The sequence below is a fragment of the Miscanthus floridulus genome, chromosome 17 (genome assembly GCF_019320115.1).
Source record: "Miscanthus floridulus cultivar M001 chromosome 17, ASM1932011v1, whole genome shotgun sequence".
Classification (NCBI taxonomy): Eukaryota; Viridiplantae; Streptophyta; class Magnoliopsida; order Poales; family Poaceae; genus Miscanthus; species Miscanthus floridulus.
Window position 1 is genome coordinate 161,021 of NC_089596.1, and position 24,665 is coordinate 185,685.

The 24,665-nt window shown below is 43.5% G+C and overlaps 1 protein-coding gene and 1 pseudogene across 2 annotated transcripts; both read right to left on the reverse strand.

The window, feature by feature from the left end:
- Positions 1-1,215: 1,215 nt before the first annotated feature.
- LOC136518267 (xylan glycosyltransferase MUCI21-like) lies at positions 1,216-2,644 on the reverse strand (annotated as a pseudogene).
- A 10,135-nt stretch (positions 2,645-12,779) lies between these two features.
- Positions 12,780-23,843, reverse strand: LOC136516544 (ABC transporter G family member 48). Of its 2 annotated transcripts, XM_066509960.1 has the most exons (20): positions 23,327-23,843; positions 23,046-23,166; positions 20,807-20,889; positions 19,070-19,154; positions 18,691-18,981; positions 18,533-18,623; positions 17,498-18,398; positions 17,227-17,387; positions 17,012-17,115; positions 16,725-16,890; positions 16,520-16,630; positions 16,203-16,309; positions 15,775-16,107; positions 15,368-15,658; positions 15,177-15,260; positions 14,843-14,976; positions 14,274-14,501; positions 13,989-14,160; positions 13,291-13,545; positions 12,780-13,195 (listed from the first exon to the last, which is right to left on the reverse strand). In XM_066509960.1, the coding sequence occupies exons 1-20, from the start codon at positions 23,716-23,718 to the stop codon at positions 12,920-12,922; spliced, it is 4,386 nt and encodes a 1,461-aa protein (XP_066366057.1). In that variant the 5' UTR covers positions 23,719-23,843; the 3' UTR covers positions 12,780-12,919. The 2 variants fall into 2 exon arrangements, with proteins under 2 accessions (XP_066366057.1, XP_066366058.1); XM_066509961.1 differs by lacking the exons at positions 23,046-23,166; positions 23,327-23,843 and adding an exon at positions 21,374-21,544.
- Positions 23,844-24,665: the final 822 nt, after the last annotated feature.

Here is a 24,665-nt window from a genome sequence, read left to right on the forward strand (position 1 = left end):
ATTAACATTCATTCCTGGCTCTGATGCCTGCCTCTAGGCACTCATTGCTATCTGCACTTGCTTTCTGATTTCTTCCTGCATTCTTGCTTCCATTGCTTTTTCTTGCTCCTTTGCTTCAAGCACTATTTCCTCCAACATTGTCACCCGCGCTGCTTGCTCCTCCTTGCTTCTTTGGCGGCTTCGGTAGGTTTCCCTATCATTAGGGAAACCATGAACCCATGGAGTGTTGCGTCCTAAGCCTCTGGTTCGGCCAGTGTGTTCAGTAGTCTCGATGGCATACGTCAGCTCATCCTTCTCTCTATTGGGCTTGAACACACCAATCTCTTTAGCTTCTATAGCAAAAGCCAATCGACGTGCTGCTGTTTCGAGTTTTTGCCCATACACTGCTAGACCGGTCTGTGGGTCGAGTCTTCCCTCACGACCGAAAAACCAATTCTTCGAGCGTGGGGGCAACTTGGCTGATTCTGGTTCGATCCCCTTGGCAATAATGTCCGCTTCCATTTTTTGCCACTTCGGAATGGCAGTATCGTAGCCACCTGATTCCATGTCATGGTGGTATACCTTTTTTTGGCATTCTCTTGGTTCCTTCTCACCCGTTCCTCATCGTCTGCTGATGTCTTGTACTATACGAAATCATTCTAATAGGGCCTCTGTTTCGAGATCGGGCCTATAGCAGTATTGAAATTCGGCATTTCATTCTTCTTGATGTATGTGTTGTATAGGTGTTTCTTTCAAATCTAGAATTGTGTGGCCATCTTCTTCATAGCCCATGATCGAACTAGCTCCTTCAATTCATCATCGTTGATATCATCATAATCATCCGCTTGCAATGTGAAATGAGCAAGGATATCATTCCAGAGTAAATTCTTGTCAACATCAAAGACAAAACTAACATTAGGCTCGTTGATCTTTTTCTTCCATTCACGGATACTGATCGGAATTCTGTCCCTTACAAGGTACCCACAGTGTTCCATGAATTTCCTTTTATGTGGACCAAGTGGTTCGCCTGTCTCGATGTTGAATTCCGATAGAGTAAAATGCATCCATGGTCCTTAAATTATTACCGCCTTCCCGTCTAGGCCCTCAAACTAAAAAAAACAACTATTTGGGTCCCTGAACTATTGTCGTCATACACCAATGGTCCAAGACCTGCCACGTTCGCACACAGCATCCAAAGTGGCGGTGCCACAGTGGCAGCTCGACGACGTGGCCATGCTATCTTCTAAAAAAACCTGCCTCACCGCAGACTTCGCGCAGACAGCGAGCTCTCCTCGGGGCGATCTTGTACCCGACTTCGCGCAGACCCAGCCGCACCGCGGGCTCGCCGTAGTAGGCGCTGGCCGCCCAGTCCGTGCTCAGGGGCACCACCTGGATGAACACCTTCCCCGGCCGCATGAACAGGAAGTGCGTCATGGCGGCGCCGTGCACCCCGACCATAGCGTCACTGGCGTTCAGCTCCCGGTATATCTTGCACAGCTCCGTGGTGCGGTCGGGACAGATCACGCGCACGTCGAACCCGACGTCCGCGGCCAGCGTCGACACGTCCGCCTCGTTCTCGATCACGCGGGACTCGTCCGCGACACTATCACCAGCCTGGGCTGGTCGTCCTCGCGAGGCGCAGCGTGCCCTGGCCCCTGGACCTGGCGGCGCGCGGGGGACCACGGTGTTAGCCGGAACTCTCTCCGACGAGGTTCCTGGCTCCGGCGAACTCACTCACGAACACACGAACGCTCAGGAACACAGGAAACAAACTGCATGCATGTACATCTCGACGCTAAAAATAGAAAGCCAGAAAATGGAAAGGAGCGGACGAGCTAATCTCGCCGTCCTGCCATGCACGCCATGATCTGTTGCACGCGCCATCCCGCACGCTAATCTCGCCACGCAGGCCACGATACAGGGACGCACTCGGAGGATTACTTTCCAAGCCGAGCTCAACGCTATCTCTATCACACACGGCGCCGCGGCATTGGTGGTGCAGGCACAGCCGCTTGCGAGCCGCGCGCCGCTCCAGGAGCCTGCGGAAGTCGTCGATGCCCTTGCCCTCGGGCGTCCTCGCCAGGTCCACGGTCAGCTCGCCGTGGATGCGTAGCCCGGCGATCACCTCGGGGAAGCAGTGCACGCGGCGGTTGGCGGTGTAGTCTGACCAGTCGTGGTACTCCCGCTGGAGGTGGTTCGCTGTCACCAAGATGCGTCGCAGGTCGAGCGCCCTGGGTTGCACTTGCACCGGCTTGCCGTTCTTGACGCCGCGGCCACCGTAGTCCTTGGGCAGCCGCTGCGACACCCTGCATGCCACCTCCTGCTCCGACGCGTGCTCGACGGCCGACGCGTACGTGCTCCAGGAGCGGAAGTGGGAGGAGAGGAAGGAGGCACGCCACTGACGCCGGACCCGAGCCGCGCACCAGTGCGTGTGGAGCCCGCCCGTGGCCACGCATAGCTGACGATGGCATGACGCGCATAGCTGACGATGGCATGATGCGCTGGACGGTGAGGTGCTCGTCGAGACATGGTGATCGACTGTGACGGCGAGGTGGTCATCGCGGAAGAGGTGTTCGACCCTGTCGTCGTGGCCTCCGGCCAGTACGCCCAGCCAAGACTCCCAACCATTAGCGGTATGGACAAGTGGACGAGGAGGCAGCTGCATTCCCACTGTACTGCGTCCCGGACTCCTTTAGCGTCGTCGGCCTCGGAGAGAGTGACAAGGAGATCACGCTATGCCACCGCTGGGCTCGAGCTCGCGATTTGCCATGGCCACGTCGTCGAGCTGCCACTGTGGCACCGCCACTTTGGATGCTGTGTGCGGACGTGGCAGGTCTTGGACCATTGGTGTATGACGACAATAGTTCAGGGACTCAAATAGTCGCTTTTTTAGTTTGAGGACCTAGACGGGAAGGCGGTAATAATTTAAGGACCATGGATGCATTTTACTCATTCCGATATTATGTACCGACCCTCTAGTGGTTTCTTCGGTCCTCGAATATTTTTGCTCTTTGCCGTTGTGGTCGTCAATCTAGAGGGCTAGATATAAAAAAATAATAAATAAATATCTTTTGTACACAGAACTATATACAATATTCACATATAATATATATTTAGTATATATACCTCGCCTGTATTTTCTTGCAAAACATTTTCTTGCCCATTTTCAAGAGCTAGGTATTGACTTCTATCATCAACATCCTGCTCACCAGCATTGGCAATAATATTCATTATTTCTTCCTCCATGTTGTCTTCCGGGGCAGCCATATCTAACAAATTTAACAAAATTTAAGTCACATATATAAACAAGTCATATATATACAATAAGTCATATACAAATTTATCTAAGTCACATATATATAAACAAGTCATATATGTAAACAAGTCATATATGTACAATAAGTCATAAACAAAATAAATCTAAGTCACATATATAAACAAGTCATATAAACAAGTCATATATATAAACAATTCATATATGTAAACAATCATATATGTCAACAAGTCATATATGTAAACAAGTCATATAAACAAGTCATATATATAAACAAGTCATATATGTAAACAAGTCATATAAACGACGAATTCACCCTAGCAAGAACGACGAATTCGCCCTAGCAAGAACGACAATTCGCTCTAGCGAGAACGACAAGGCGAATTCGTCGTTCTCGCTAGAGCGAATTCGTCGTTCTCGCTAGGGCGAATTCGTCGTTCTCGCTAGAGCGAATTCGTCGTTCTCGCTAGGGCGAATTCGTCGTTCTCGCTAGGGCGAATTCGTCGTTCTCACTAGGGCGAATCGTCGTTCTCGCTAGGGTATACAACAACGGGGCGGCGTTGCTCCGCATATACAACAATGGGGCGGCGTTGCTCTGCATATACAACAATGGGGCGACGTTGCTCCGCATACAACACAGCGAGGCGGTGTTGCTCCGCATACAACACAACGAGACGGCGTTGCTCCGCATACAACACAACGAAGCGGTGTTGCTCCGCATACAACACAACGACGGCGTTGCTCCGCATACAACACAACGAGGCGTTCCTCTACATATATCACATACAAACACATATCGATGTACGTAGGGGTCGACGGTGACAATCGACGTACGTAGGGGTCGGCGGTGATGGGCGTCCGGAGGCGGTGATGACGAGGCGGCGAGGGGCGTGGCCGGTGGCCGAGGCTCCTCCTCCTCCCTTCTCCTTCCTCCTCCCTTCTCCTTCTTCCTTCTCCCTTCTCCTTCTCCTCCCTTCTCCTTCTTCCTTCTCCCTTCTCTCCTCCACCTCCCTTCTCTCCTCTACTGCCCTGCTCCTCCTCTCCTCCAATCCGGCGGTTTAGGGGGTAGGGCACCAGTCCCGTGGCGGGGACGGCTGCGGCGGAGCGGGGCCGGGGTGGGGACGGCCGCGGCGGAGCAGGGATGGGCCGGGGTGGTCGGGGGGCGGCGCGTCGACAAGCGCGTGATGTCGGGCGGTGGGGCTCCGGTGCGCGTGCGGGCGCTCGTGAGGTGCGGCGTCGGCGGTGGATCGGACGAGCGGCGGCGGTCTGTTAGGGCTTGGCTCGGCAATGGGGAGGAGGAAGAAGAGGGGCCGGGGCGGGCACACCTTTAGTCCCGGCTGGTGGTGGCGCCCGGGACTAAAGGTACTAGTGGTGGCGCCCGGGACTAAAGGTTTTTGGCGGGCAGCCGAACTGTAGTTTCGCTGCCCGCCAATTCATTAGGATTTTAATATATTTTTTTACACAAATGATAAAAGGATAGTTAATTGCACAGAAAATTAAATAAAAGACATAAAAATATTTTTTAAAAATATAGATTCTATTTTGCTTTATTGCGCACAGGAAAATTATGTGACCTAAAGTTTTAATTTTTTTTAACAAGTTTTAAAACACAATATAGTGTTTAAATTACTATTTCGATAATGCAAAAATATAGTGTTTAATTAAATTCAGAAAAACTCTTGTGTTTCGACTGGAAATTTGTTTTCACATCATTTGAACGTGACATAATCCCACCATCAAACATAAATTTGTTTTCATGTCATTTCAACGTGACATAATCCCAACATCAAATATAAATTTGTTTTCACATCATTTCAACGTGACATAATTCAACATCAAACATAAATTCACAATTATTACATAATATCTCTAATACACACTATTGAACATCAATATATATATCAAGCGGGCATAGCAATGAACTTCTTCTTGACGTATGTCCCTTGGTTATGATCGCGCCATAACCATGGAGTGTCCTCATCGTTTAGCTGGATGCTAGGGTCTTTGTTCACTGTGAAGGGTGAAATTCGGTCATCCTTTTCATAATCTTCTGACATGTCTGACTTGTCTTCGATTTCGATGATGTTTCTTTTTCTTGAAAGAACTATGTGGCGCTTTGGCTCATCATTGATTGGGTGGTTGTCGTTTTTCCCTCTCTTCGGTTTTGTAGACATGTCCTTGACATAAAACACCTGAGTCATATCCTTCGCAAGGACAAACGGTTCGCCTTTGTACCCAATATTGTTGAAGTCCACTGTTGTCATTCCATACTGGTTGTCGACTGCTACGCCGTCTCCAGTCGTCTTTACCCACTGGCACTTGAACAAAGGTACCTTAAAATGAGATGCATAGTCTAGTTCCCATATCTCCTCTATGCGGCCATAGTATGTTTGCTTGTTCCCACTAGGGTCGGTGGCATCTATGCAGACACCACTATTCTGGTTGGTGCTTCTTTTATCTTGTGCTACTGTATAAAATATATTCCCATTTATCTCATACCCTTTGTATGTGAGGATATACCACGATGGCTGCCTAGCCAACAAATATAGCTCGTCATCAATACTCTCATCACCCTGACATTCTTTTCGCAACCAGTCGCTAAAAGTTTCCATGTGCTGACGTGTAATCCATGCTTTAGACTTCCCTAAGAACTCAAATCAGAGAAGGTTCTTGTGTGTCTCGATATACGGATCTACCAAGGAGAAGTTCTGTAGAACTGTGTAGTGTGCTTTATTGAAATAATCATCACCCTTATCAATATATGTTTTCTTCCCTAGTGTCCTCTTTCCACTTAGTCTCCTCTCGTGTCGCGATTCAAGAACACCAATCGGGTTAATATCGGGAATGAAGTCAACACAGAACTCAATGACCTCCTCTGTTCCATAGCCCTTGGCGATGCTTCCTTCTAGCCAAGCATGGTTGTGAACATATTTCTTCAGGATTCCCATAAACCTCTCAAAGGAGAACATGTTGTGTAGGAACATAGGACCGAGAATAGTAATCTCCTTGACCAGATGAACTAGGAGGTGTGTCATGATATCAAAGAAGGAAGGAGGGAACACCAACTCAAAGCTGACAAGACATTGAACCACATCATTCTGTAGTTTCACTAGATCTGTTGGATCGATTGCCTTCTGAGAAATTGCATTGAGGAATGCACATAGCTTCACGGTGGCTAGACATACATTTGGCGATAGAATTCCTCTTAATGCAACTGGAAGCAATTGAGTCATGAGCACGTGGTAGTCATGGGACTTTAAGTATCCAAATTTCTTCTCTAGCACATTTATTGTACCCTTTATATTCGAGGAGAATCCAGACGGTACCTTAATGCTATCTAGGCATTCAAACAAGTTGTCCTTTTCTTCTTTGCTAAGAGTGTAGCTGGCAGGACTTAAGTACTGGCGTCCATCATCTATCTTCTCTAGATGCAGGTTGTCTCGTTCTTTCAAACACCGCAGGTCCTGTCGTTCTTCAATTGTGTCCTTAGGCTTCCCATACACGCCCATGAAGCCTAGCAGGTTCACATAAAGATTCTTCATCAGGTGCATCACGTCGATCGCGATGTGGACCTCTAGGACTTGCCAATAGGGTAGCTCCCAAAATATGGACTTCTTCTTCCATATGGGTGTGTGACCGTTGGTGTCCTTCGAAATAGGTTGGCTGCCAGGTCCCTTTCCAAATATTACTTTCACATCATTGACCATATCGAGGACGTCCTCACCAGTTCGGTTGCGAGGCTTGGTCTGGTGGTCTGCCTTATCTTTAAAATGCTTGCCTTTCTTTCTTACGGGGTGATTTGTAGGAAGAAATCGTCGATGCCCAAGGTACACGACCTTACGACACTTTTTCAAGAATATACCTTTCATGTCACCGAAACAGTGCGTGCATGCATTATATCCCTTGTTTGATTGTCCTGAAAGATTACTTAGAGCTGGCCAATCATTGATTGTTACGAACAACAATGCTCGCAGGTCAAAGTGCTCCTGCTTGTGCTCATACCACACGCGTACACCTGGCTTGTTCCACAAAAGTAGAAGTTCTTCAACTAGTGGCCTCAGGTACACATCAATGTTGTTGCCAGGTTGCTTTGGGCCTTGGATGAGCACCGGCATCGTAATAAACTTACGCTTCATGCATAACCAGGGAGGAAGGTTGTAGATACATAGAGTAACAGGCTAAGTGCTGTGACTACTGCTCTACTCCCCGAAAGGATTCATACCATCCGTACTTAAAGCAAAACTTAAGTTTCTTGCGTCACTTGTAAACTCAGGGAATTCTCTATCGATTGCTCTCCACTGGGACCTATCAATAGGGTGTCTCAACATATTGTCTACCTTATGGTCTTCTTTGTGTCATCGCAACAACTTTGCATGTTCTCTATTTCTAAAAAGACATTTCAAGCGTGGTATTATAGGAGCATACCACATAACCTTGGCAGGGATTTTCTTCTTGGGACGTTCGCCCTCAACATCACCAGGGTCATCTCGCCTGATCTTATACCACGATGCGTGACATACAGGGCCTGCATCCAACTTCTCGTACTCCGTGCCACGGTAGAGGATGCAGTCATTAGGACATGCATGTATCTTCTGGATTTCTAATCCTAAAGGGCAGACTACCTGTTTTGTTTTGTACGTAGTGCTGGACAATTCGTTATCCTTCGGAAGCATCTTCTTTTGGATTTTTAGTAACTCCACGAATCCCTTGTCAGATACACCATTCTTTGCCTTCCATTGCAGCAATTTCAATGTGGTACCTAACTTTTTCTGCCCCGCATCATAAGTTGGGTATAGCAATTTCTTATGATCCTCTAGCATGCGGTCGAACTTGATCTTCTCCTTTTCACTTTCGCATTCTCTTTGTGCGTCACGAATGGCCTGACCAAGATTGTCAACGGGCTCCTCCTCTGCCCCTACCTCTTTTTCAGCGGGCTTCTCCTCTGCCCCCACCTCTTCTTTAGCGGGCTTCTCCTTTGCCCCCACCTCTTCTTCAGCTTCCTCCATTGAAGTATCATTGAAGGCATCATATTCAGCAAAAATATCATCATCGCCCCATTGTTCTTCTTCACCTTCTTCCATTACAACTCCAGTTTCTTCGTGCTTCGTCCAACAAATATAGTTTGGCATGAAACCCGACTTGAACAAGTGTGAATGAAGAGTCTTTGAGTTAGCATATTCCATCGTATTCTTACATACGACACATGGGCAGCACATGAAACCATCGCGTTTGTTTGTCTCGGCTGCACGTAACAAAGAATGCACGCCATCCATGAACTCTTGGGAGCGACGATCAGCATTGTACATCCAATGCCGACTCATCTGCATTACATGATATAAATATCATATTAAAACCTAGAACATAATTAGTTAATTATACAACATGCATACCACCACAAAAACTATAAATTTAAGAAAGCCTTGCTACAATGTAGACAATTCCAACTACCACTAAAAACACTAAAGCTAAAATGCACTTCAGCAGCACAAGGATTTCGCGACCAATCCCAACTAAAACAGGCAGATCCCCCGTTTGTTCAACATCTTTGGGCTTCTTCTGCTAGATCACTGCCTCATTAGCCACCATATCTGCCTATTGTGCAAGATATTTTTGCACGAGTTCAACATACTCTTCCTCCCAGTAGAAGCCTGAACATCCAGTGCCATCCCACTGAAATTAAAACAGAAAATTAGAACTTTAATCACAACCATCATGAAAATAGGTATAAACTAACCATAGTCATTAAATACGATAAAATAACTCACATTGCGATCCGGACACTTGTAGAAAATGCGACCTTTGTTGGGACCCTCCTTCTTCACTCGGTACTCCATCACAATCTTTGTCTCATCACAACACTTGCCGCATGCAATGAGTGAGAGGCCTGGCCTAAGTCGCTTTGGAAACCCATGAGAGACCGAGGACCCGAAAACAGTTGTCATCTACTCTCTATACTCATTTTTTAATACACTATAAATTTCTCATTTTATAAACAAATAAAATTAAAAAACTCTAAAATTCTCTATATCTCTAAACAATGAAGTGTGCTATGCATGCTACAAATAAACGGTGAATACTAGTTTTAAATAGCTACTTTAACCTTCCTTCATGTAAATATGCAAGCTTGAAGTGATTTTAAGCTCAAATTGCTTACAGATGAAAAAAAACCACAATAAAGAACCATATATATATAGTGAACAAAATGAGACAAAACAATGGTGAAACATGAGAGTATGAAGTTGGTAACCTTTAGAACCGAAGAATCGACGGAGGAATCGAAGAAATCGATGGAGGAATCGAAGAATGGATGGAGAAAGAGCAAGAACACTGCTAAAATTTGAACTAAAGCTCTCGGACGGGCTCGGGGAGGAAGAAGACGGCCAGCAGGATTTATAGGGGGGACCTTTAGTCCCGGTTGGTGGATCCAACCGGGACTAAAGGCCACTTTCCAGTCCCGGGCCACGCCACTAACCAGGACAAGAGCTTTACTCCCGGTTGGAGCCACCAACCAGGAGTAAAGGTCGACCTTTAGTCCCGGTTGGTGGCTCCAACCGGGACTAAAGGTCCCCTGCCACAATGGCCTGGCGCAGGAGCCGTTGGGCAGGGACCTTTAGTCTCGGTTGGAGCCACCAACTGGGACTAAAGGTCTCTCTAGTCCGGGGCGCAATATTTCCCGGAACTAGAGCCTGGTTTGACCCTTGGATCAAAGGTCTGTTCTCTACTAGTGGATCTAAAACTTTATAGGTGACTAGTCTTTTATTTGAGACAGTTTAGATATCCAAACAATTAACAAAATGATCTCCGTTGGAGATAATGTCTATATTAAAGGTATAGTACTCGACGAGAACTAACACTTTGTATTTAACAAAAGATCGTTTAGTCTGTCGAACAGACAATATAAGATCCGTAAAAGAATATCAATTATAGCTGACATGGTAAGAATGCTTCAGGAAACATTGAGGTCATGAGCCTATCTATCATTGTCAGTTCAAAACGGACAGAATGGTACTACTATCACTTCTCCATCGCCGATTCAAAAAACCGTTAGTGATGATAGATTACTGTGAGTATTTTTAGTAGTGCCGGTTCCAAAAAAAAACCGTTAGTGATGATAGTACTACTATCACATGATAAGTGTTTTTAGTAGTGTTATGGTACAAAGAGATGACACCAATATTTTCTTTACGTCTAGATCCACCGCTGATGCGAGCCACAATGCTTTCGGTGTCAATGCCGTCATTTGCAACGCAAAGAGTTGAAGCACACAAGCAGAATGGAAGCCCAATTCCATTTTGATGAGCGTTCACTCATTTTTAAACGAGCGATCACTCTGGTATTGTTGTTCCATTACATGCTAGTTGTTCCAAGCTAGAGCAAGAGCTGTGGCCAAGCCGTCACGAAACATATCCATAGTGGCGGCATTGGCTTCCGAAGTAGAACCATCCGATGTAACTGCATATCGGTTATACCTTTCTGGTATTGTTGGGACAAAATGAGGATCATGATCGAAACGAGCAAAGTCCGGATCTTCACTACCATGTTCACGAATAAAATTCTGAAGGACCATACAAGCAACAACAACCATTTTTTGCTTCCACATCGGGTAGTTTGGCATCTTGTATAGAATTTACCACTTCATTTTCAAAACTCCAAAAGACCTCTCAATAACATTTCGAATAGAAGAGTGAATTCGATTGAATTTTTCCTTAGGTGTTTTGGGTTCCATACCTCGATGCCACTCCGGCATATGATATCTTTCACCTTTGTAAGGAGCTAGATATCCGGGCCGATTAGGATATCCGGCATCAACAACATAGTATTTGCCTAAACATGATCAAAACAATATAAATTAATATTTTGTATCATAAAAAAAGAGACTAAACGATTAATCATTTTTATTACCTTGTGGAGGATGTGGGAAGAATTTTTCATCCACCGAGATTGCATTGTATAGCACACTAGTGTCATGCATAGATCCCGGTTGACCGGTGGATACATATGTGAATCATATGTCAAAATCACAAACTGCTAAGACATTTTGAGTGGCTATCCCTGTTTTCCCAATATACCTCACTTGTTCATCAGGTGCAAGAGAAACTCGAATATGTGTTCCATCTAGAGCACCAATACAATCCTTAAAATGTGGGAACGCTCATCTATCATCTCTTATCCTCCTATGAACTGTAGGAAAATTGGGGTCCTTAGGTCTAATGAAATCCTTTGCCATGGCCATAAGAGAGTTAAGGACCTCATCAAATTTCCTAGACCATGTCTCACCTGAATGCTTGAACTGATTTTGAACTTTTTGACTAGACTCATTTCCGGCACATGTAAATAAAAACATGGCAAGCATCTCATAGGTACTCATATGATAGGATGGTTTCAGCCCATACCTCTCCACTAATAAACCATGGATGTCCTCGAATATTTCATCTCATAGGTACTCATATGATAGGTACTTCCCTCTTTCTCTATTTATTTTTTCCTTTTATTTTTTATTTCTACTTTTTCCTTTGTCTTTTTTATTTTTATACATTAACCTATCTATTTTACATGGTCGTTTATGTTTCATATACTAGTTGTATACATATAATATAATGTTGTGCACCATATTTTTTTTTCACTATTTTTCACTTTTCTCTTCTTCCGATCCAATTGAATCTTATGACCACAAATATGTAAAAGCTAAGTTGTGGGGATAAGCTTTCCGATCTACAATGTTACATATTTGTAAGTTATACTACATAGTTATGATCATATTAATTTGCACATCTAAGTCTTGAATATATTATACGTCCAGCTTTACATCTAAATCATTCATCAAGTTATATATCTAAGTTATACAAACAAGTTGTTATAATATAAGTTATTATTATTGACTTTGTACATATAAGTTTGTTTATCTAACTTATAAATCTACAGCCTGTTCAGCTAGCTGGGCTGGATCGTGGATTATTTACTGCTGGCTAGTTTGGCTGGTTTGGTGTGAGAGAAAAATACTGTTCCAGCTTATAATCCACGATCGTATACGATCCGCCGAGGAGGCTGCTAGCTTCTACATGCATGCCATCTATCTTATAAAAGTATATTTTATTTGACTACCATCACCCAATTGCACTGTCTGATTTCACCAAAAGAGACAAAGCAGCAGCGCGCGCTCTAGACCGCACGAAAACTGAAAGAGGGACGCGCACACCAGACCAGCCAATAAAGGAAACATGCAGGAATGAGGGGCGCGAACACTAGACCAGCCAATAAAGGATACATGCAGAAATGTTTTTTTTTTAAAAAAGGAAAGTCATGGGAGATATTGGATCGTTAGCTAGATTTGAATCCGTTCGATCGCGAGTTAGTGGGAGCAGAAGCTGACGGTGAAACGAAAACGAACCCCGACACACTACGGCTGCTCTGAGCCTCACATATGACTCATTAGTGACGGCTCACAGGACATGTCACTTTTGTTCATCATTTTTTTAATATTTTCCACGTAGTACCATTGAGGAAACAAGAGGAATATATTATATATTGCTACTTGCATATAGGCTTCCGAAAGCAGTGGTAACTCCTAAAAATCCTCGTAATGACACATTTCGACTGCACTTGTTTTGACTAGAACTAGAACTTACGGCAACTGATTACAGATTCCTACGGCCCGTAGAGGTGGAGCTAACGTTTCTGGAAGTTGAAGAACTTGATGGAATAACCGAATACGAAGAAGAATGCAATGATGTAGGCGAAATGGACGAGCACAACATAGCCGAGGAAGTCATGCTGGATGCCGAGATTATCCTTCAAGAATTGCTTCACCACCACGGGTTTCCCACCGCCACCGGGAACTGAAAGCTCACCTTCGTTCTCGCCAAACTGAGACGCAACAACACCATAGATGGTCCACGAGACAGGGTTCGCCCAATAGTACCAACTCCACCAAATTGGTATTGCCTGCAGCAGTGGCATATATAGCTCATAAGATCAGAGTCTCACTCAAATTGGAACCCAAACGCACACAGCTTAGCCTAGACGAGTAGTTTACTCACCGGTCTAACGATGAGGAATCCAGCAAAGAGGTTCCAAAGAGGTAGTGCAAACGTGATAAAAATGTTTGCGAGCAATGCGGAGGGAGTGCATGCTACCAACATCATGCCGAACAATGTGAAGTAGTTGAAGCTTGCAGTAATGAAAAACAGGAAATAGAAGAATTTATCTGCTTTCCAGTCGTATCCGATCATCGCATATATGATGACTGTGTACAGTATCCCCTGTAAGACGTTGTAGATGACCTCCACACATGTCTGCCAAAACCAAATGTCAAATAAACTCGTAAAGGGATGGATTTATTAGTGATAGCTCACAGATAAGATGCCCATATCCACATTGTTATGCGACCTATGTTATGTCATAATGAGGTAAAAGGGGCTAAAGGAAATTCCATTCCTTTTACTCTGTCAAAGTCACTAAAATTGTTCTTCATTTAGCAAGTATACCCTGCTGTTCATTACTGAACTTTATAGTCCCACTTTTTCCTTTAATCATTGTTGGCCACATTTGAATATTATGTATTAGTATAATAGTATAAAAAACTGATAGGGCTAGTATTATACTGGTTTAGTAATTAGCATTACTGTTTCCATTTGATCTAGCAGCTGCCAAATTCATCCTCTACCCAGAAGCATGGGCTCCTACACTTATTTGAAACAAGTTCAATGCATCCAAAATGATTATATTTAAAGGTTACCTGAGCAAATGCATAAGATAATGGAGAGTACATCCCTGCTGCTTTTTCACGGTAGAAAACTGCTCGCTCAATCGATACAACAGGCTGAACCGTGATGCAATTTGAAGCCCCAAGAAAGAAGGTAGCAGCGTAAGTGGCTCCAAGTAGATTATATAAATCTTGTTGTGAATCTCTGTGTATCATAAATAGAAAACCTAAATGTATTATTGCCACCATAAATGCCAACATAGAATCATTCAAACAATTTTAGTTTCAAATAAAGCGTCAAAGTAGCTAGGCCCGTACATGGTCTTTCCTTTTTGCCAAAATACTGTACCAAATACAAGGCCAAAGAGAAATGTCATCAGATAGCGCATAGCATTGTAGGGCGGATTCTTCCAATAGGAACGGTATTGCTTCCAAAAGTTTGCGATGCATTGGCCGTAAAAATTCTGTGAATATTTTGTAGGAAATGACAGGTCCTGGTAGTCTGGTGGGGGAATACTCAACTCCTTGATAAGCTCTTGATTTTTCCTGATCATAGTTATGAAGGGAGAATATTTGTCAATAATATAAAACCATATCCCCTGCATTTCACAATTTTTGTCCAATTCTATTCCTAGCACAAACCAAGGAATCATCTAATCTAGGAAGTTAGATGCCATAGGAACCAAGTTTTTTATTCCACAATGGACAAGCAATATGAAACCATGCTCCCTAAGAAAACAAACAATAATATAAATGTGGGAAGTAAAATATGACACCAGAGGCCATTTTCACTCTCTTTCAGTTATTTTTTTCCTTCTGAAAAACAAGGATTGGTAGAACAAATCAGTGATAAAGAATGGCCTTGTTAAAAAATTGAGGGTGGTTACCTATAAAGCACAGAGTTAGCATAAATTTCAGCAAAATTCATGTTCAGTCGAGCCTCAGATAGAGGAGAGCTAACTTCCAGCACCCATGTTGCAGGATTATATCCTTCTGTGATCTTTGGAACACCTGGAATCGCCTGCAGGAAAATGAGATCAACAAAAGTTAAAATGCCCACTTTTGGTACACCCTGCATGACTGCATAAAGTTCATGACTTGTTTGGTCTTTGCTGAACTGGTCATATATATATATATATATACAAGTTATGCATTCCCCTTGAGAAACATCTAAAGACTTCTCGATCCCCAAACTCAAACACGTAAGAAAAGTGATCTGACCTCAAAATATTCAACTAGTTTGTGAGAGTGGCGACCAAGTTCACCAGCATAAATAACCTGACCTCCACGTTTCAAAAGCAGAAGCTGGAAAACAAACCAGATGTGAGGATATCACATTGGTAAAAACTAAAACATTAAATGGTTTCTAGATGTGCACACACAAAGTTTTGAGGGAGGGAGAGAGAGAGGACCTCATCAAAAGACTCAAATATGTCGATGCTGGGCTGATGGATGGTGCAGACCACAGTACGCCCAGTGTTAACTGTATTTCTTACTGTACGCATGACAATTGCTGCAGCTCGAGCATCAAGACCAGAAGTTGGCTCATCCATGAAGATGATTGAAGGGTTCGCTACCAGCTCCACAGCAATTGTCAGCCTTTTTCTTTGCTCAGTTGATAATCCACTAACTCCAGGAAGACCCACAAGAGCGTCGCGCAACACATCAAGCTCTACAAGGGCCATCACTTCCTCCACAAACATCTAAGTGGTTGAAGTTTAAATAAATTGGTCAGAAACAACTGCTGCTTGGAATTTCAAATATATTTAGAACGAGGTATATTTAATTCAGTGAGAAGCTCGCTGGTCGCTTTAAGTACCTTTTTCGTACCATCATCAATGTCTGAGGAAAGACGCAGCCAGGCAGAGTAGGTGATGGATTCAAATACAGTAACATTTGGAGAATGGATATCAGTTTGTTCACAATAACCACTAACCCGGGCAAAAGTTTCTTGTTTTTTGGGGAAACCAGACAGGGTAATATCTCCTTCAATAGCTCCACTAGTTTTCCTTCCTGCCAGGACATCCATTAAAGTGGTCTTTCCAGCTCCACTCACACCAACTAATGCTGTCAGAACCCCTGGCCTAAAAGCACCACTGATATCAGAGAGCAGTTGTAAACGGCTTTCTATGAATCCTTGTTCCTTCATTTCCTGAAAAATAAGATCTGAATATCAGATATTATGATTTTAGATAGAATCTTTTTTCTAATTCATGTCTGCCTTTAAGTTTTTATATATTTACTTACTGCAGGCATGTCGACATAATAGTTTACATGGTTAAAGCAAAGTGAAAGAGGCTGGAAAGGAAAAGTGACTCGTGACTCAGCTAGTGTGTTTGTTGCTCCATTAGTGCCTGCAGAAACAGGATACAAAGATATGCACAAAACATTAATGCTTACAATATCCATGCATGGGAAACAGAAGGCATCAATACCTTGTAAGTTCAGGAAAAGTTCAACCAACAGACTAGACAAAAGAATGTTTAAGAGGATGTAGTAGTCTAATATTCATGTACAAGATACCCTAAAATAAATTGAAACATGACATCTACATGCGTTTGCACCTGGATCACTGTATACAGCTTGGGATATTTCATCTTCGCTTCTTCCTTTCAATACCATTTCATTTACATCGTCTTCACCTTCTGAAACTAAGGTATTGGAGCCACTACTAGCTGGAAGGAATGAAACATAAAAAAAAAAATATGTCCCGGCTTAAGAAAAAGTGTCCACCACAAATACAAGAAGAAAAAAAATGATAGTGCTTACGACTTAAATATGTAAGGGCCCAAAGGTAGAGCATGTTGAACAAAATAATGAATCCTATAAGGGCTCCGATGGAAAGCCAAAATCCCCATTCTCCAGTAAACAAGCCTTTGGATTTAAGAATTGCTTTGCCTACTGTTGGTGCATCAATAGTCGTGTCATTGTTTGGCTGCAGTAAAAAGGCTATCATTAATCCAAAATTAAAATCACCTTTCCAAGATTAGTATATTGAGTCCTTGTTATCTGAGCCTCAAGAAGAAAACGAGTAGGTTCATAGAAAAAAAACTTACAATAGCCCACCTACTAGCAAGGAATTCGTTGATAGATATTGCATTTTGACTATACATCATAGGTGATGCCCAGTAACCCCAGATCCACCATGGTTTGATGTCATCTGTTAACATCGTAATCAGTGGTCAAAAGGTTACTTCCATCCATATAAATGGCAGGATTTTGCTGATTTCTCGTGCCTAGAGAAATAAAAAATGAATGACAGCATACTTACTTCTACGGATGACAAATCCTCCAAAGATGAAAATAATGAGCAGCACAAACATCCCAAAAGTATTGGCCACAACCATTGTTTTCAAAATAGCACCAAGAAACCGGAATAAAGCCATTGCCATTTGGTGTGTGGCAAAGAAAGCTATAAACTGACGAAAGAACCTATTACCAAAAGAGAGATGACTCATGAAGCTACTGTAATGTCCCACAATATCAAAATGACAAAATCCGACTATGTAAATGATGAAAGTTGGTAGAAGGATTATGGATACCTTCCTGCAGCAGGTGCAAAGCCCATCACGTAGTACGTGAGAACAACCCATACTGATGATTCCACGAGCGAGACAGGAACTTTTAATATTATGTTTGCCACTCCTAAGGTCCATGCGGGGAAGAATAAGAAATCCCTATGTTTGTAGAAAACTGGAAGCTTCTTTATGGTCAATTGTAGCTCAGCAAACCCATTGAACATGATCGTTATTAAACCAAAAGTCAGAGCCCCAAAGAATTTGGTGCCATCAGCAATCTGCCCATGGGGCATCTTTGTTCTGAGGAACAAAGTCATGGACATGAGTGCAAGGATGATCAGCTGGGTGACCTTGAAAATATAGATGAAGGAGTTGCGCTTCATCAATAGCTGCTCTCTCGACATCACTGCCTTGAGTGATTCCCAGCTGGAAAGCCCATATTTTCTGGTGGTCAACGCAGCAGGATGGATTTTGGACTTTTCAAAAGGAATTTGCAACTCCTTCTGCATCTGCTGGCATGCATGGAATGACTTGAAACGTTCTGCAAAGTCTGGTACAGATACATAATGATACTGCTCCTGATCAAGGTACCAGTATTGCTGTTGGTCTTTCCTGGAAGTAACCTCTTGAAGAAAGTCTGCAACACCTTTCCTGTCAGGGCATCGGAAACCGGCAGACTCAAAGAATTCCAAGATATTCTCACGTGGCCCATGGTAGACTATGTATCCTTCTGATAGCAGGATTATGTCATCAAAAAGATTGTAGGTCTCTGGCGGTGGCTGGAGCAGAGAGATCATGACAGTTTCATTCATTACATGGACCAATTGCCTCATAAACTTTACAATCTGAAATGTGCTCGAGCTATCCAGACCAGTGGATATTTCGTCCATAAATAAAGCCCTTGCTGGTCCCGATAACATCTCCCCTGCACAAAAGGAAAAAAGAATAGACAGATCCGGCCTGAGATAATTTGCAATGAATTGGGGTTCCAACTATAAATTGATGACTCGATCACAGGTCTATGTAAGGGCGCATGGTTTGCAGGCTTTGCATGCATACCAGTTGTCACACGTTTCTTTTGCCCACCAGAAATTCCTCTGACCATCTCATCGCCAATAATAACATCAGCACAAATGTCCAGCCCAAGCACCTGAGAGAGGTTTCAATAAACTCAATAAGCACGTTTTTTCAGCCTATCAGTAAAATCAGAATCATACCTTGAGAGTGAGATCTGTTATAATATTAGTCTCCTGTCCTTGTACTGCAGTAGCTTTCATGAAAGCATCAATCTCAGGATCTGGCTTAATACCTGCATCCCGCTCCCTTCTAGCAAGTTCTGCGATCATCTCATATCTGGCACCAATGCCTAGGCATCGCCTGGAGAAATCCAGCGTCTCTCTTACAGTCATCTCGGCATTGTGGAGATCATATTGACCAACATACGCGCTAGTCCTCTCAGGATAGAACTCTGAGATTGGATGGCCACAATACGTGATGCTGCCAGAGACCTGTTTTGTGGTAGAAGGATTTAGCATGTGACATCAACGCATAAGCCAAACTGACAGAATGGCACAGGATGGCGGATTGAAGTTAAACCTTGAGATTTTTGTCAAGCTTGCCAGCGAGTGCTCGCATGAGCGTGCTCTTTCCTGAGGATGGAGGCCCAAGAAGAAGCGTCATCCTAAAAGGGAAAAAAAAATAGCTCAGTACTTGCTCTAGAGTGCAAGAAAGTGATGTATGTATAGTTATCAGATTACATGGATGCAAAGCAACAAAACTCATGGATGGGATTTTCTTCTAGGATGATTGATTGGCATGATACCCCTGACTGACACCGGGTACAAAAAAAAGCATATCTATATACCCGGAAAGTCAACCATGGAAGCTATTTTCTTAATAAGGCAAGTTATGGAGCGGTATAGGGAGAAGAAGAAGGACCTACAAATGGTTTTTATTCACTTGGAGAAGACTTATGATAAAATACCAAGGAATGTTATGTGGTGGGCTTTGGACAAACATAAAGTCCCAACGAAGTACGTCGGGCTCATTAAGGACATGTACAACAATGTTGTGACTAGAGTTCGAACAAGTGATGGAGACACGGATGACTTCCCGATTAGGATAGGACTACATCAAGGGTCAGCTTTGAGCCCTTATTTGTTTGCCTTAGTGATGGATGAGGTCACAAGGGACATACAAGGGGACATCCCTTGGTGTATGCTTTTCGCGGACGATGTAGTGCTAGTTGATGAAAGCCGAACAGGAGTGAATCAGAAACTGGAGTTATGGCGGGAGACTTTGAAGTCCAAAGGTTTTAGACTCAGTAGAACTAAAACTGAGTATATGAGATGTGACTTCGGCACTACTATTCGGGAGGAGGAAGATATTAGTTTGGAAGGTCAAGTAGTGCCTAGGAAGGATACCTTTTGATATTTAGGATCAATGCTACAAAGAGACGGGGATATTGATGAAGATGTTAGCCATAGAATCAAAGCAGGGTGGATGAAGTGGCGGCAAGCATCTAGTGTCCTATGTGACAAAAGGGTACCACAGAAGCTAAAAAACAAGTTTTATAGGACGACAATTAGACCTGCTATGTTGTATGGTGCAGAATGTTGGCCTACAAAAAGACGACATGTTCAACAGATAAGTGTCGCGGAAATGCGTATGTTGCGTTGGATTTGCGGTCATACAAGAAGGGATCGAGTTCGGAACGATGATATACGTGATAGATTAGGGGTATCATCAATTGAAGAAAAGCTTGTCCAACACCGGTTGAGATGGTTTGGACATGTCCAACGGAGACCTCCAGAGGCACCGGTGCGTAGTGGAATCCTAAGCCAGGATAGTAACGTGAAGAGAGGCAGAGGAAGACCGAAGTTGACTTGGGTAGAGGCAGTAAAAGGAGACTTGAAAGGATGGAATATACCCAAAGACTTAGTCTTAGATAGGAGTGTTTGGAAGACAGCTATTCACATGCCTGAACCTTGATTGCTTCTGCTGGGTTTCAACTCTAGTCTACCCCAACTTGTTTGGGACTTAAAGGCTTTGTTATTGTTGTTGTTGTAAAGAAGAAGAATGAGAAGATGAGAAAGATACATGACATTTCAGTCTGTATCAAATTCTTCTTTACGCCTTTTTCATAAATAAAATAACAGGATAAGAAGTGTATTAAGAAATAAAATGGTACTGCTAGCTAGACCAATCACTTTTGGTTAGCTGACGAAAGCAGATTAGTTAGGTTAGATGATCCAGGCATCCAGGGAGCAGTTGGATTGGATGGTGACGTAGCACAGCACCAACAAAAGTAATGAATGGTATGTACGGGGGTACCTGGATGGCTTGAGGATACCATTGACATTCTTAAGTATGGTGATGTTCCTCTTGTTTGAAGAACCAAACCGTCCAATGAGACCCTGCAACGCATCACATCAGCAAGTTATTACTCCCTCCGTTTCAAATTAAAAGTCGTTTTGTCTTTTTTTTTTATTCATCTATTTTGCTATGCATCTAGATATAATAATATGTCTACGTACATAGCCAAATGGATGAATAAAAAAAAAAGTCATAGTGACTTATAATTTGGAATAGAGCGAGTACATTATTACATGGGAAACTACTCTGTTAGCATATCAGTCCATCACATCAACTCATGATGTGTCGATCATAGTCATACACATCAGAAAATCATATTGATAACTGACATTGATTGGAGAACATGCTAAACTAACTGGGGTCAACATTCATTCATATCTTATATACTGGATGGAAATAAATAAAGAGGGGAAACAAAAGGAAACGGAAAGCATTTGCTGATAAGGACAGGCACCAACCGACTAAAGCCGAAACCGAAAGATGGACGGGATCTGGGAGCGGAATGGAGGATGAAATTCAAGCTACCTCGCATCCATAATCTGATTCCCCATTCGATCTACTCGCACCTCTTCATTTCTTAGCTCCTTTTTGTGAGGGATCGGGAATTTTCGGAAATAATGAGGCTGAGCCCCCGATTCCATCGGCCCCCAGCTACTGCTGTTTCTCCGCCTCTTCCTCTGGGCTCCGGCGGGCGGCGGGCGGCGGGCGGCGGCGGATGATTTTCATTTTGGATTCTACCGTTTGCCGGTTAGACAGCTACGTTTTGCGCTATCGGCCCCAGCGAATAGAAAATTGATTTTTTTTACAAGGGAACCCTTGTAATCTAAGCCCACCGTTCCAAATTATATGGCCCTGATCGTTTCGCTGAAAAGTCAGCCTAAAAAATACTGTTCGCTGATTTGTTGTGCAAGAAAAATAATTTACCATGACTGATAAGCCAGGCTTATAAGTCGTTTTGAATTTTTTGTTCATCCATTTTGCTATGAATCTAGACATATTATTATATATACACGCATAGCAAAATGATATACCAAAAAAAATCAAAGCGACTTATAATTTAGAATGGATAGAGCAACGAATAGAAATTTGGCACCCGATTTAGATTTGTATGGTATGGGTGTCCTTTCATAATTGGGTAATAAGCTAGGGGTCTGTTTGGATTGCAGGGAAAAATTTCTGTTCCTATGTTTTTCCTGTGAAATTAAACTGATTCCTCTAAAATTTTTGCGAGATTTATGTAAAATTCCTACGTTCCAAACAGGCCCTAGAATGGAAATGCTGGTTCCAAATTAAGTCATTTCACATTGTCTATCTCTCTCTCTCTCTTTTCTTTTTTGTGCTCCTACGATTTTCACATTTAGTAGTTCTTCAGTGTGTTTTTAATCTCTAGCTAGCGAGCAATATGTCGTGACAGATCGATCTAAGATACTTTTTTAGCGTCTCTTTTTTTTATATATAATTAAAAAAAGTCTTAGCCATATATTGTCGTGCGCGCGCACAAATTGCGGATCGGATCGAGAAAAGAAATGGCGCAGCAGATCGATATATAGCTACATCATCTCGTCATCTGTCTTTGACTGCTGCAGCGGAATGATACGAATAAACGAACGATTCATCAATAATCAAGCTCGTAGTCGTACGTACGTAATTAATTAATTAGCTAGGAGTACTCCGTTGAACTTGAACTATGGGCTTGTTTAGTTGGTAATTTTTTTGGCGAAATGGTACTGTAGCACTTTTGATGTTATTTGACAATTAGTGTTCAATCATAGTCTAATTAGACTTAAAAGATTCGTCTCATGAATTTCGTCTAAACTATGTAATTAGTTTTATTTTTTATTTATATTTAATGCTTCATGCATGCGTCCAAAGATTCGATGTGACGAGAAATCTTAAAATTTTTAGGAACTAAACACTACCTATATATACCGTACCGGTATGTACCTATACTATAGCTAGCATAGTAGCATAGGATGATCATCATGTACTCCGTTGAAGAACTTGAACAAGCTAGTTAAAGCATGCAAAATGCTGCACATACACATATATTAATGTAATCATGTATGAATATAATATGGATGATATTATATATTTATCATATTATTAATTCGTGTATGATGCATGGAGAGAGTAGTGAGGAAATTAAAAAGTTATAAGCATGCAGCTAGCTAGCTGGTAATAAATAATAATTACTAACCTGAAGAAAATTGGTGGCAGCGTTCCAGAGCGTGGGGAGGGCGCGACCGGCGGCGATGACGTCAGCCTCCACCGTCAGCTGCTCGTACCGAACCTCGATGGTCGGGAGCTCGATGCCAACCCTGCAATGCATGCGCGCGTATGAATATGAATATGAATATGAATACGAATACGAATATGAATACGAATACGAATACGAATATGGATATGAATGATCTAGCTTGTCAGCTTGATGGATGCAGCAGCTGAGCAGCAGCCAAGCACACGACGACGTGGACGTACATGTCGATTCGGTCCCTGAGCCGGCGCAGGAATCGCTCGCTGCCGTCCTGGAAGAGGCGCTCCAAGAGTTCACGGCCCCCGTCGCCGCCGGCCAGCTTCTGGATGTCCACGACCTCGACGCCGCCGCTCTGTTGTTGGTCCTCGAGCGCCCGCCGGAGGATGCCCTGGCGCATGCGGTCGTAGGTGGGCAGCTTCTCCATCGCGGCCCAACGCAGGTTCTCCTCGTCGTCGCGGTGCTCATGCTCCGACTGCGCTCGCCCGAAGGGGTCCTCCGTGTCCATCTGCCGGAAGGACTGCGAGATGGAGGAGCCCAAGCTCAGGCTCCGACGGCTAGACGAAGCCAGCGCCGCCGCCGCCGCCGGGTGCGGATGCTGATGATGCGACTCCGCCATCGATCGTCGTCTATGTATATATCCACCGCCACCGCGCCGGCAAGCACGACTGACGATGTCGTCGATGAACTAGCTCCTGCTAGCTAGCTAGCTAGTACTCCAATAATCCGATCCTCTATATGTGTGTGTGTGTGCGCGCGCGCGCGCAGCAGACGAATTAAGCAGCAGCTTTGCCTTTACGCTTGCTTAATGAGCTGATAGATGATGACCAACCTAATTGTTTAGCCTTCAGCTGCTACCGTACCCATGTGCTAGCTGTGTATATATAGATAGATACATAGATAGATCCATCGTCCAAATTCGTTCGGTCCTCTTTGGGTTGTTTGCCTCCATATCTATCTACAAGTACGACCGGCCGGTACCGTTGATAGTGTGTGCTACTCCTCCCTTTTATCTTTAAAAAAATATAATTCTTGTTTTCTACGGAGTCTAACGATTTTAAATTTAACTAATGTACAGAACAAACGTGGATACTAACATTTAGGACGCTGAATATATATATCATTAGATTAACCATTAAATATATTCTTGATCGTAAATATAATTGATGTGGACACTACTTTTTTACAAACTTAGTTGAGAAAAGCTGACTTTGTCCAAGTGAGGGGAGAGAGTGGTCCTCAACAATATATAATGTATTGTTGAAAATATTGTTTGCTCAAGAAAACACGCGCGCACTGACGCATGCACTAGGCAACACACACATATATATATATATATGTGTGTGTGTGAGACTGGGCGGCGGCAGCCGGCGGCTTAGCCAACTAATAGGTAATAGCAAACTGCAGATATGACAATGCAAGCAAACAAATGACAATACATACAGTGCACTACGGGAGAGCCTGGCTTTGCCGAGTGTCAGGCACTCGGCGAAGACCGACACTCGGCAAAGCTCTCTTTGCCGAGTGCCCGGCACTCGGCGAAGACCGGCGCTCGGCAAAGAGCCT

What these genes read in the sequence shown, in the direction of transcription:
- LOC136516544 (XM_066509960.1), bottom strand. Translation starts at nt 23,718, where the DNA reads ATGGCGGAGTCGCATCATCAGCATCCGCACCCGGCGGCGGCGGCGGCG. An exon ending in AGCTTGACAAAAATCTCAAG is followed by an intron (nt 18,982 to 19,069) that starts GTTTAACTTCAA and finishes ACCACAAAACAG; the next exon opens with GTCTCTGGCAGCATCACGTA. An exon ending in AGCTGTATACAGTGATCCAG is followed by an intron (nt 16,310 to 16,519) that starts GTGCAAACGCAT and finishes CTGTTTCTGCAG; the next exon opens with GCACTAATGGAGCAACAAAC.